Source organism: Alligator mississippiensis, chromosome 14 (assembly GCF_030867095.1).
Source record: "Alligator mississippiensis isolate rAllMis1 chromosome 14, rAllMis1, whole genome shotgun sequence".
Classification (NCBI taxonomy): domain Eukaryota; kingdom Metazoa; phylum Chordata; order Crocodylia; family Alligatoridae; genus Alligator; species Alligator mississippiensis.
The window spans coordinates 32,096,631-32,109,097 of record NC_081837.1 but is presented as its reverse complement, the minus strand read 5'-3'; the positions used below and the strand labels follow the sequence as shown (position 1 = coordinate 32,109,097).

General features: G+C 46.5%; 1 protein-coding gene across 1 annotated transcript; it reads right to left on the bottom strand.

Annotated features, from left to right (window-relative positions):
- Positions 1–4,199: 4,199 nt before the first annotated feature.
- Positions 4,200–9,221, bottom strand: LOC106737573 (probable G-protein coupled receptor 139). The gene is made up of 2 exons (XM_014609395.3): positions 9,043–9,221; positions 4,200–5,471 (listed from the first exon to the last, which is right to left on the bottom strand). Exons 1-2 carry the CDS (start codon positions 9,113–9,115, stop codon positions 4,546–4,548), a joined length of 999 nt encoding a protein of 332 aa, XP_014464881.3. The 5' UTR covers positions 9,116–9,221; the 3' UTR covers positions 4,200–4,545.
- Between the last annotated feature and the right edge of the window lie 3,246 nt (positions 9,222–12,467).

Below are 12,467 nucleotides of genomic sequence, written 5' to 3'. Positions count from 1 at the left end.
CCTCCCCAAGAGAAGACTGAGGGGGAATCTAGTGACCATTTACAAACTAGGCAGGGGGGACCAGCAGGCATTGGGGGAGTCCCTGTTCCCCCGAGCACTCCCAGGAGTGACTAGAAATAACAGCCACAAGCTGGCAGAGGGTAGATTCAGACTAGACATCAGGAGGTGCTACTTCACTGTCAGGGTGGCTAGGATCTGGAACCAGCTTCCAAGAGAAGTGGTGCTGGCTCCTACCCTGGGGGGTCTTTAAGAGGAGGCTGGATGAACACCTTGCTGGGGTCGTTTGACCCCCGTACTCTTTCCTGCCATGGCAGGGGGTCGGACTTGAGGATCTGCTCAGGTCTCTTCCAACCCTACCAACTATGAAACTATGAGAGCTAAATATGGTGATTATTACACTAAAGTACATTCCATGTCCTTATTAACTTTGACAAATCACAACTAGTTTTTCCCAGGCCCTTAAAGTTAGGGGTAAGATAGTCACAGTTTCCTTGACATCAAAATTACCAACATCCTGTTCAAGTCTCAGATAAAGCTGGAATCTACAGCTTCTTTGCGTGAGACTGTCACACTCACTGTTACAGTCGTGATCTGCAAAGGCTTCTGAAGAACAGTGTGTTCCTCAAAGCTATTGCTATAGACATACTTGGGCCCACTTCTTTTACCCTCATCTCTGACTTGGAAAGGGCAAGTCCTCTGATTATGGCTGCTGTTAGAAAGTGGGCTTGCAGCTTGGGTACAGACAGCAGTGAACACAAAAAGTCATGGGTATGGGTACCGGCTGTAGTGGGACTCTCAGAACTTACTTGGATACCTAGCCTACGCTGAAGCATGAACTGTCACATCATCTCTACCAGATTACAGCCAGCACAGGTACACATGCTGCACCTCCGATTGCAGAGTAGACATAACTCAAGTCTGAGCAATTCAACCAAAGCTGGGCTCTTCAATGAGTTTTTGCATTAGTATTCCTGAACACAGATAAAGACATATCACCAAACTGGACTATAGACAGGTACAGGGTGGGCATCGGCCCACCAACAGTATTAGTGAAGGGGCGCTTGGAAGGGCTTGATGTGTTCAAGTCAGCAGGCCCAGAAGATCTTCCTCCAAAGGTGCTGAAGAATTGGCCGGTGTTATAGCAGAACCACTGACAAAACTTTTAGCACTTGTGGCACTCAGGGCAGGTCCCAGGGGACTGGAAAATGGCCAATGTGGTCCCTATTTTCAAAAAGGGGAAGAAGGAGGATCCAAGTAACTATAGACTGGTTAGTCTCACTTCTATCCTTGGGAAAACCTTTGAAAAAATTATTAAGGAATACACTTGTATATACGAGTCCAGCAGGAAAAGAAATGCTGAAGGGAAACCAGCATAGATTCAGAGCAGCTTCAGATCCAGCTGTTTCAGCTGCCAGGGATCCGATCCAGAGCTCTGGACCGGTTTCCCACTTCGATCTGACCGAAGCGGCTCCGAAGCTTCGGAGCCAACTCTGCAATCCAGCCATAGGGTATAATGGGGAGTCAATGAAATATCTGTAACTTTGTTGTTTTTATTTAATTTGGATGAAACTTGCAAGGATGATAGCCTCTGCTGAGAGCATAAAGTCTGCCAAGATTCAAGAAGATCAGTGCAGGGATTTGGGGGGAACTGCACCCCAAATTCTTGAAAGCCAAACTCATGTCACGTGTATGCGTTACACCACAGTGGGGTCAAAACTGCAGGGGTGGTAGCCCCTGGTGAGGCCACAAAGCCTGCCAAGTTTCAAGGAGATAGGTGCAGGGATTTGGGGAGAAACTGCACCTCAAGCTGCGGACAAGCAAAACTTGTGACATGGGTGACCCTGTGTGTGTTAAGGCGCAGCGGGGTGACAGCTGCAGGGATGGTGGCCCCTGCTGCAGCCACGACGACTGCTAGCTGTGGAGGAGATCGGTGCAGGGGGTTCTGGGGCCCTGCACCCCTAGCTACTGACAAACAAAACTTGTGTCATGGGTGCTTGTGCAACTGTGTCTGTCTTGGGGACTGGGGGGGGAGTGGTACTACTGCAGGCCTGGCTGCTAAGCTACTGTGTTACCAGTTACCAATCAATCATGATTCACTCAGGAACCAGCCCAGTACACAGGACCTAGCTACTAGTAGCTACTAGATAATGAGTTAATTAGCAATGATTAACACTTACAAAACCACAGACTGAGAAGAAATAATCAATACAATCAACTACCCTAAGACGGACACAGTCCCACAAGCACCCATGGCACGAGTTTTGTCTGGAAGCAGCTAGGGGTGCAGGACCCCAGAACCCCCTGCACTGATCTCCTCCACAGCTGGCAGGTGTCACACCAGGGGCCACCATCCCTGCAGCTGTCACCCCGCTGTGTCTTAACACACTCAGTGTCACCCATGGCACAAGTTTGCTTGTCTGCAGCTTGAGGGGCAGTTCCCCTAAAACCCCTGCACCGATCTCCTTGAAACTTGGCAGGCTTTGTGGCCTCACCAGGGGCCACCACCCCTGCAGTTTTCACCCCCTGTGGTGTCACACACACACACGTGACATGAGTTTTGCTTTCAAGAATTTGGGGTGCAGTTCCCCCGAACCTCTGCACTGATCTTTTTTAAACTTGGCAGGCTTCATTAGCTCAGCAAATCAGACAAAAAAACAACAAACATAGATATTTCATTGATTCCCCATTATACCCTATGGCCGTATCTCTGAAATGGCTCCAAAGCTTTTCTGAAGCACTTCGGAAAGCCTAACGAAGCCAGCGCTTCCATCCGGACACGTTGCTTCAGATGCCAAAGCATCCAAAGCTTCTCTGGATCCAAAGCATGGTCTGAAGCCTCACACAGCCCTAGTGAACACACTGTCCAAATTCATGGATGACACCAAATTATGGGTCAAAGCAGACACTCTTGAGGGCAAGGAGTGGATTCAGATGGATTTAGACAAGCTGGAAAAGTGGGCAGACGAAAATAGGATGCAGTTTAACAAGGATAAGTGCAGAGTACTGCACCTAAGGAGAAGGAATCGCCAACACACATACAGATTGGGGGATGACTTTCTAAGCAGCACAGCAGCAGAAAGAGGTCTCAGAGTCATAGTTGACTCAAAGATGAACATGAGTCGACAGTGTGATAAAGTGATCACTTGTATGCTTAGTAGGCCTGTGCAAAGTGGATAGTATTCATTGAGGATTCAGCCGATTTGGGAGACAGTGATTCAAATCACTGTCTCGAATCGATTCAGATGAATCTGATTCAGAGATTTGACTGCTGCTGAAACTCCGAATCTCTGAATCAGCCAGCGCCCCCCCACCCCCCAGCCCGGCAATGGCTGCCCAACCCACCCCAGCTCCCAGCATTTGTTAAAAAAAAAAAGCCTGAACTCGGTGGGTGCTGCTAGGTGGAGGGCAATCCCCACTGCCCCATGCTGTGTGGGGGGGCTCTGCATGAGCCCCCCGAAGCCCCAAGGCTGCTGCAGGAGTGGTGAGTCCTGGGGGGTTTTTTCTCTTTTTTTTTTCTTAAAGAGCCAGAGCTGTGGCGGGCAGGGCACCTGTGGGGGGTTGTGGGAGCAAGGTGGGTTGGGGGGCTCGTGCAGAGACCCCATGCAGTGTGGAGCAGTGGGGGGCAGCAGGGATCACCCCCTGCCCGGCAGCACCCGGTGAGCACCAGGGTTTTTCTTTAAAGGGCCAGGAGCTGGGGTGGGCGGAGCAGCCATAGGAGGGGCTGGGGGAGTGGGCAGGGGTCAGAGGGGAGCTTGGGGAGCAGGCAGGGGATGGGGCCTGGCAGGGTCCCCCTATGGTCCCCTCCCTCGCGCCTACTTACCAGCTCCAAGTCCGGCTGCAGCTCCCTGCTGCAACCACCAGGGACTTTCCAAATCATCTAAATTCTCCAAATCTTTTCCAAAGATTCAGAGAGCTTCGAATCGATTTGGACCTTGGTCCCCTGATTTGATTCAAATTCGGAGATTCGGCCACTAAATCGGGCCAAATCTCCTCTGAATCAAATCACCACCCAAAGCTTCACACAGCCCTAATGCTTAGGGGCCTGCAGGATAGGTCCTATGAGGAGAGGTTGAGGGACCTGGATCTCTTCAGCCTCCATAAAAGAAGGCTGAGAGGGGATTTGGTGGCTGTCTACAAATTTGTCAGGGGCGGGGGGGGGGGGAGAGGGGGGGGAATAGGAGGTACTCTGCTTACCAAGTCGTCCCTTAGAATAACTAGAAACAATGGCCACAAACTGAGAGAGAGCAGATTTAGACTAGACATTAAGAAGAACTTCTTCACAGTAAGGGTTACCAGAATCTGGAACGGGCTTCCAAGGGAAGTGGTGCTCTCCCCTGCCTTGAGGGTCTTTAAGAAGAGACTGGACAAGCACCTGGTTGGGGTCATCTGAACCCAGTACTTTTTCTTGCCCAGGGCAAGGGGGTCGGACTCAATGACCTACTGAGGTCCCTTCCTACCCTGAAAATCTATGAAAGTCACAGGGAGCTGTTCTGGCTTCCTGTCGAACATGTAGCGTGACTTCTCCATAAAACAGTGGGAGATATATCACACCTGTAAGACTGTTGGAGGGAGTTTTCTCTGTGCTTTGCAAGGACAAAGAAGAGCTTTGAGACAGTGGATTAACTCCCTGCGGAAGGCAGTCTGGGTGCAAGCATAGAGATACATATTCACCGCAGTGTTGGTCAGTTCTAACATGGTGCCAATATCCGCTGCAACATTAATGCCTTTGGAGTAATCCTGTCTATCAATGTCATAATGGCAGGTCTTGAGAATAATCTGGGTGACAAATCTAGTGGTACAGAGATAAGCAAATGTCATGGAGACAGTGACCAGGAGGATGATAGATTTCTTCTTCTGGTTCCCAAAGTGTGTCCCTGAAGCCACTCTGTGAATCCCTCCATCCTTCCCACAGTGCACTTTGTTACTGAGGATAATCTGCCGAAGACTCAGGCCATTCAAGATGAAGATGATGATAAAGGGGATAATGTTGACCAGGGAGGTCTGAAACCAAACCAGACCCTCAATGAAATAGTCAGGGAGGTCCGGGTGGTACACACAGACCGCACTTCCTGTTCCATTTACTACTTCTGATTTGTTGGACCAGTAATATGGGATGGCTGCTGCATAGCTACAGATGTGGATCAAGATGATCGTGTAGAGTGTGCTTCTTGGGGAGCACATCCTCCCCTTCAGTTTGAAGGTGTTCAGAGCGATGAAACGCTCGGTGGTGAAGGAGACCACCAGCCAAACGGAGGCATTGACTGCTCCATAGCTGAAGACGTCCTGGAGGGTGCACCAGGGGTCCTTGTACCAGAAAGGCTCCAGGCTGTAGTATTTCAGGATCATCTCTATGATAACAATGAAGATAAGAACGATAGTGTCGGCCAAGGACATCGCCATCAGGTGGTAGCGGCTGGAAGTACAGATTAAGCCGTCCCTTCTCCAGAAGATTACAAATGTCATGATGTTTGCTGAAAGAGAAACAGCAGCTCAAATACGAGTTGGGAGCTAACCTGGGGACTCCCTTTTTGCTGAACCCCAAATCCAAGAGGAACCATCTCAGCACAAAATTATGCCAAATCATCATCCTCTCTGAGCCCTTATTCTACAACAGCCCTGTGGGGTTCCACCAATCCTTGGTGGGGACAATGACTGATATATTGTATTATTATTTCACTCTATCTAAAAAGGCTCAGGGCAGCTTACAATAAAAGATGAGCAACCCACGGGGCAAGGAACAATAATAGATTCCCCAAGCAATGCTCTAAAACTTTAAAACTCCAGCTCATCTATTCACCTCTCCCTGCCTATCGCCCAGTTATACATTTCAGAATAAGCTGCTCTACAATGGCTCCCAGTACTCCCAAATAGTTCCCAGTGTCATAGTATTCTGGAATAAAAATGATGGTTTTCGGTAGTCATTATTGTGCTTTGGAAGTGCATTCAATGTTTTTGGATAAAGAAACTTTTATTCCAGAATGAAGTGTTGATCTGGGGAGCCACTCCAGAATAGCTAGTCTGGTCAGCTTCTTAATAAACAGGGCAGGGGGAGGCTATGGCTGTTGGCTTGCTAGAGAGACTTTTCTGCCAGGTTGAAGTACAGATAACCTAGAAATGAAAATCAAATCCTTCCCATTTTTATTTCTTTATGGTCATGAAAGAGTTTTGTTTTGTCCATTGGACATCCAGGTTTCTGTCCATCCTGGAAATCTGGGGGCAAGTGGAAAACCGATGAAATTATGACAGCACAATGGACAAAGCAAGGAGTTCTGGTAAATTAAAGAGGGGAAGGGATTTGTAGGTAGACAGGTTATGTTTTGCTTGGTAAATGTATAGGAGAAAATAAAGATTAAAGGCACCTTAGATTTAAATTGGAACAGAGCTCCCAATATTAGAAGCATATCATGGTAGGAGCACGCAGGCATAGTGCATGGGACAGTGCTGGCTGCTGCTGTGTCAGTAGCTGCCACAGCCACCCCTTCTTCACTTCTCCTACTTTCCAATATACATCCAATATCCCACCAAGCCACAAAAAAGGGAATGGACACCCCTGATATCTGTGATGGTTCTGTCTATATGGACAAAATTAACTGGCCTGGCTAAGGAACTCTGGAATAACTATTCTGCCTGGATATATTTTCCTAGAATAAAAATACTTTCCCACAATAGTTGTTTGACAACCATGTTGTAGACAAGCCCTATCACTAAAACCAAATAAACCAAATCCAAACAAACCCTTTTGTTATGAAGATTTACAAATGCATCTGTTATGAAGAAGCATAAGGAGGAGACTCAACTGCTAGCAACTTCAAAAAGAAAGGGTGAAATTCTGGCTCAGAGTCAACAGGACTTTTGACTATCCATGCCAATGGAGCCAAATGCTTATTAAAAGGATTACAAGCCTGATGCTTATTAAATGAAGACTGAGAAAAATGTGCAGGATGTTGCAAAAAAAAAATGCAGTAAGAAATACCAAATGGTTCATAATTCTTTCATACTCCTAATGTTCTCCTGCTATGAGACCACTCAGCTTCTGTTGCAGTCAGTGGATGGGAATGCAGAGCCCATCACACCCCATTTCAAAAAGGATGCTGAAACAGTGGAAAGAGTTTATAAGAACTGCAGGGATCATGTAAAGCCTACCTGAAAAGCCTACCTTCCTGATAGGGATTTAAGAAACTCAATCTATTTAAGTTATCAAAGAGAACTGTAAGAGGAGACTTGATCTTGGTCGGAAAGTACTTATGCATGAAGCCAAGTTCTCATAGCACAGCATTTTCTAATCCAGCAGGTGAAGACAGACAAAATCCAGCAGAGAAAATAGAAGCAAGACAATTAGACAGCAAATATAAGGTGCAAATTTTTAACAATGAGAAAATGTAGCTAGGGAGGTGGTATATATTTGTCTTATTTAAGATCCTTTAGGGCATATTTGTATGTATGGCTGTTTGCATGAAGTTTTGTTTTTCCAGATTAAAGTGATTAGCATCCACCTTTATATAGGAGTGTTAAACTCACTGGGCCTCCAGGCCAGATTGGGCCATTGGGCTCCTCATGGGCCAGCCCCAGCCCCAGCAGCGACAGTAGCATGGGAGTTAACACAGCTATTGCTCACTCACCACACCACTGATATGCCCTTAACAGGGTTTTATAGTTGGGAATTTGGTGGTGGGCTCGGTAAAACAACTCTGTGGACTCAATCTGGCCCGCAGGCTACATCGTTGACACCCCAACATAATACAGTTCTTTTCTGAAGTTCCCTGGCCACTTTCTGCAAAGTGGCTAATCTACTTAGAAAATGGATTCAATTTATATAGGGGTGAGTTAGTGTGGAATAGGTCCAGTGAGAGCCTCTGTATTTCAGGTGAGCTTTTCCATGGCTGGCCGTTCTCCTACTGCTTCCCACACTGCACTGTGCATAGGAAGATTAATCAAATCTGCTCCAACCTGCTTGAATTAGAACGTGAATGAGCACGTCTATAGGAACCCTTCATCTCCATATCCCTTGGCCACATCAACCTTTTCCCCATCATGCATAGCATTCCCTCTCGTTCCTGGTTGATCTTGGTCCTTGCATGCTCAAAATGGTGCCTGTGCTGTTAGAATGTGAACAACACACTGCTGATTTCTATGACACATCAAAAGATTCCCCATTTCATCCCACTTGACTGCTTTTCCCTGTTCCAACCCTGCCCTCAAGCAGGTGATGCTGCAGTAGTTGAACTGTAAGGCAGGCATGTTGCTCCCCCACCCAAGCTTTCAGCTCTCTTAGCATTTTCTGACATCCATTTCTGAAAGCGAGGTGTTTTAAATGCATAGCAATTCTGTGGTACTCGGCTCATTTTAGCCCATTAGGTTCAGAGCAATTACTGCAGGGGCGGCCAATTATTTCAGGCAGAGGGCCGCTTACTGAGTTTTGGCAAACCTTCGAGGGCCACGTGACAGGCAGCCAGGGGCAGATAAATATTAATTTTCTAAATTTTGTAGGGGTCCTGTGGGCCGGATGGAATGGGCTGGTGGGCTGCATCCAGCTCGCGGGCTGCATTTTGCCCACCCCTGAATTACTGTGTATTGTGCAGGGCACTTTGTGCTGATCTGCAGATATTGTTTAAGAGAAGTGATGGCAAAGATAATGCTCAATTTTGGTCCATGCACTGCAGCCAGTGCTGGTGTCATGGGGCAGTTAGGGCTGTCCTTTTCCTGCAGCCTCTCCGAGTCAGGGGAAAGGAGAGAAGGCATTCTGGTGAGCATCATCAATGCCTATCTGCTGCTCTGCCTTTTTTGACCAAGATCTTTCTCTGAGTCTTGGTGACACACCTCTGGGTAACATCCTCCGCAACAAAGAGCCTCTACAGAGGTGCACACAGGCATTGCCTGACCTGTCCTTCGTTCCCTTTTCTGGAAGGATAAACCCATAAGCAAGGTTCTGTGGATTGTGCTATGCAAGAGGTCAAGGAGAAGCTGATTCTGATGGCTCCTTCCCACCTTAAAATCTATGAAGAGGCTATTTTTTGGCCACGCTCTATTGCCCGGCATACTCACATGGGATTCCAATGATGGCCAGGACAGGGTAAAACACTTTCTGCAGAGTGATCATCCAGTGATCCTGAGTCATTCTGAAGAGCAGCTCTTCTTTCTGAAGGTCTTAATAACTGTCTAACAAATCCAGCAGCCCCCTGAGGATTTTCAGGTTGTGTGCGTGCGGCAGGAGTTCTTTCTCCTAACAAGCTCCCCATGAACAAACAATTCCTGTTTTTTTTAATTTACCCCAGGCTCTAGAAACCCCGTGTTAATGATTACCCAGCTGCAGAAAGAAGGCTCCGCAGCAGGCAGATGTAACTGTTAAGTGCCATACAAATCAAAGCAGGAACTTGGTGGAAAGGCACGAGTGGGGAGCAGATGAGGATGGAGGCTAGGGGCATGGAGCATCTTGTGCTCATATTCCCTGAATAGCAGCAGAGCAGGAAATTTGGGTGCATGCTTAAAGACAGGCATTGAAGCTACACGGAGTCCATTTCCAGCTCACCCAACAACTCCTTTTTGACCTTGGAAAAGACATGCAAGGCCATATTTTCCAATATATTTAGGCATTGATGTAGTTAGATGCCTAACTCCTATTGATTGTAGCAGGATTTGTGCACCAAAGCTACTTAGCTGCTTTTGAAATTCCCACTCTATCTTTCGGCAGCCAAATACCTTTAAAAATATGGCTCGTAGCCTTTGTACTGCAAAACAGGGATAAAGATGCCTCCTTCCTCCTAACCCCATCTGCATTACCAGATTCTTGGGCATAGCCTCTCTCTTGCCATGTGCTTATACAGCACCTGGCACATTATAGTGCTGGTGTCAAAATAATATTAGTCCTTGCTGCTGCTGGACTATTAACAACAGTGTTACTGGTCAGGAGTGGTTTCAGGTGGACACTCCGAATGTCGTTAAGCCTGGGTGCTAAGCCCATTCCTGCTGGTCTCAGAGTTAGTACTCCTAGTGCTATATTACTAGCTAGGAACTAGTACTTCTAGTAATATATTACCGGGGAGCTAGTCCTGCTAGCATTTATGTTCTTTTCCCCTTTGCGGTTCTATCTCTAAATAATAGCAAAAGAGACTTTTATGCACATATCAGAAGCAGCAAGAAATGGGAATGGAAAGGAGGGGGTGCAGTGTTGCCAGTTCTCAAGATATGGGGTGTATTTTGGCCCTGTGATGGAAAGCTGCTGGTTTGTTTTTCCCTTTTATCAGTATAGCTTTTATCTCCTGTTACTGCCACCTGGGCTGAAGCTGGGCAGATGGCTGTCACAGTCAAGGGGCAGGTGACATAAGCCTATCCTTCATAAAGGTGTCTGCTGTCACTCAGTGTTTTCTATGGTCCACAAGCAAAATTCACTCTAGAATTGAAAAGGGTTAGAGTAGTGCTTGCTTTCCTCCCTCCTCCCTGACTTGGTCCATGTGTAAGGAGCTACATGAAGCCTTGTCTGTCCTTGCCGAAGCTCCAGTATGAGGAGGTAGGCTCATGATTATTCATGCCTCACTGTTCTGTGAGGAACTAAGTGCTCCATCCTTTTCCCTCACCCTCAGTCCCTGTGCCAAGAGTTAAGTGCTGGCTTAAATAGATGTGCTATTGAAATGGGGTGCTGCCTAATTCACAGGAGCTATAGAGGGTGATGGAAGCCTACAAAAGGTGGAAAGCCACTGATTTAAACAGCACCATGTTAGGGCATGGACTGTGAGGACAACAGAGACTGTGCCTAAGGGGGAATGGGGAAGGACGTATCTGTATGTGTGATGACCGTCCACTCATCTTTGATTCCAGTATACAGAGATCCCAGTATACATACAAAGACTGCAGGGCTCAGTTTAGTGGTGGAGATTCAGAGAGACATTTTCTACAAGACCCGGTGCTATCATTCCCATTAACTCATTCTTGCCTGCAACAATGGGCTAGCACAAACCACATCCCCCAGGCCAATGCAGGATTTCAAGTTTCCCAGCTCTTCTGTTATACAGATCAGCCCATGCGCTGAAGGAAAGCATGATGACTAAAAGAGGCCATGTATTATATTCCATTGGTACCTCAGCCCACCCTGTGCCTGTCCTGCATCCTGATCTTTGTTCCTGTTCTTTCTTTATCATACAAGTATTGTACTGCCTGGTGCTTGTCTTGATGTATCCGATTCCCTTTCCTAGTGGTATTGAATTAGTTCACAGCTCTAGCAAGGTGTATACTGGTAAATGCCTTGGCAAAGCCTGAACAGAATATGTGCTTATCATTATCCATACCTGCACTAATCAATGCTTCGGTGAGGCCCACAAGAGATGCGGAGGCAAAAACTGTGGGGAACGGTTTGAGTGAGGGAATACAGCAGATAGCGATGGGAATGGAAGATGAAGGAGAAGGGTTGGCCCCAACGAGCAGCTGGGACTAAGGCAGCTTGGCTATCTCTGGGTCTCACATGCAGGACATGCCCGTAGGCAGTGAAAGGAGAGGATAATTCAAATAAAATGGATTATTTGTTTGCTATTTGAACAATGATTTGCAATTATACTTATTAAAACCTATGTTTATTGTAATAATTGTGTAATTTAAATATATAAAGACATGAGAATGATTTAAAGGTATGTTTAAATGTTGTTAATGTATGACAATTGATTTTTTAAAAATAATATTTAAGGATTCTAAATATAATTACAGCACTGACTTATATGAAGGCCAGGTCGGATTACATTTCCTTCAGCACTTTGCAGGGTGATCAATGCTGTCACTCTTACATGTAGATCATTGCCAGTCGCATACATTTTTATTGATAAATAACTGGAAAGCTGAAACCTAAAGTATAGAAGGCACTTTATGATCTTTGGATGTTTAGTATTAATTTTCCAGTCGCATTTTATAGCTGTGGTAAAGATAATACGGTTAGATGAAAAAGCAAGCTTGGCAAGAGACCAAGAGGAAATGAGTTGGTGGTGAGAGGTGGTGGTGAGAGTTAAGGAGAGTCTCCAGTTTGGACTGGAGGCACCTCCTGGGTCATCGGGTTCATCTTCTTGCCCTCACAGGCAATTTCAGGATTTTGTGGGGTCTGACTCTGAATTTCTGATCTCTTGTGGTTGGCAATGCTGGGGGTGTTGGTTTAAAAATACCATTTTTATTTCCATGGTGACAAAATATTCTAGGTTCTGTATGACTTCAGAGCAGTGCCCGCAAATTCATACTCCAAATCACAAACCAATCAAACATGCTCTGCAGTTTCATTATGTTCAGCACACGCCAGCGATAGAAAATGTGCCTTCCACCAACTGGTTAGTTGTTCTCTGGGAAGTGCTGACCTCTGGAGGACCAAATCCTTACTGCTGCCATGTCTCAAAGCTACTTCATTTTCCAAATACTCTGGCTCTCCGTGCAGGCAGGAGAAAAAGGTCTCCTCCTTCCCAGCAGAGGAGCTCTGCTGTGGAAAATTACTGGACTTCATT

Excerpts from the sequence above, each read along its gene's own strand:
- LOC106737573 (XM_014609395.3), bottom strand. The coding sequence starts at position 9,115 with ATGACTCAGGATCACTGGATGATCACTCTGCAGAAAGTGTTTTACCCT. Across the intron at positions 5,472-9,042 it reads GGCCATCATTGGAATCCCAT|CAAACATCATGACATTTGTA; the intron begins GTGAGTATGCCG and ends TTTCTCTTTCAG.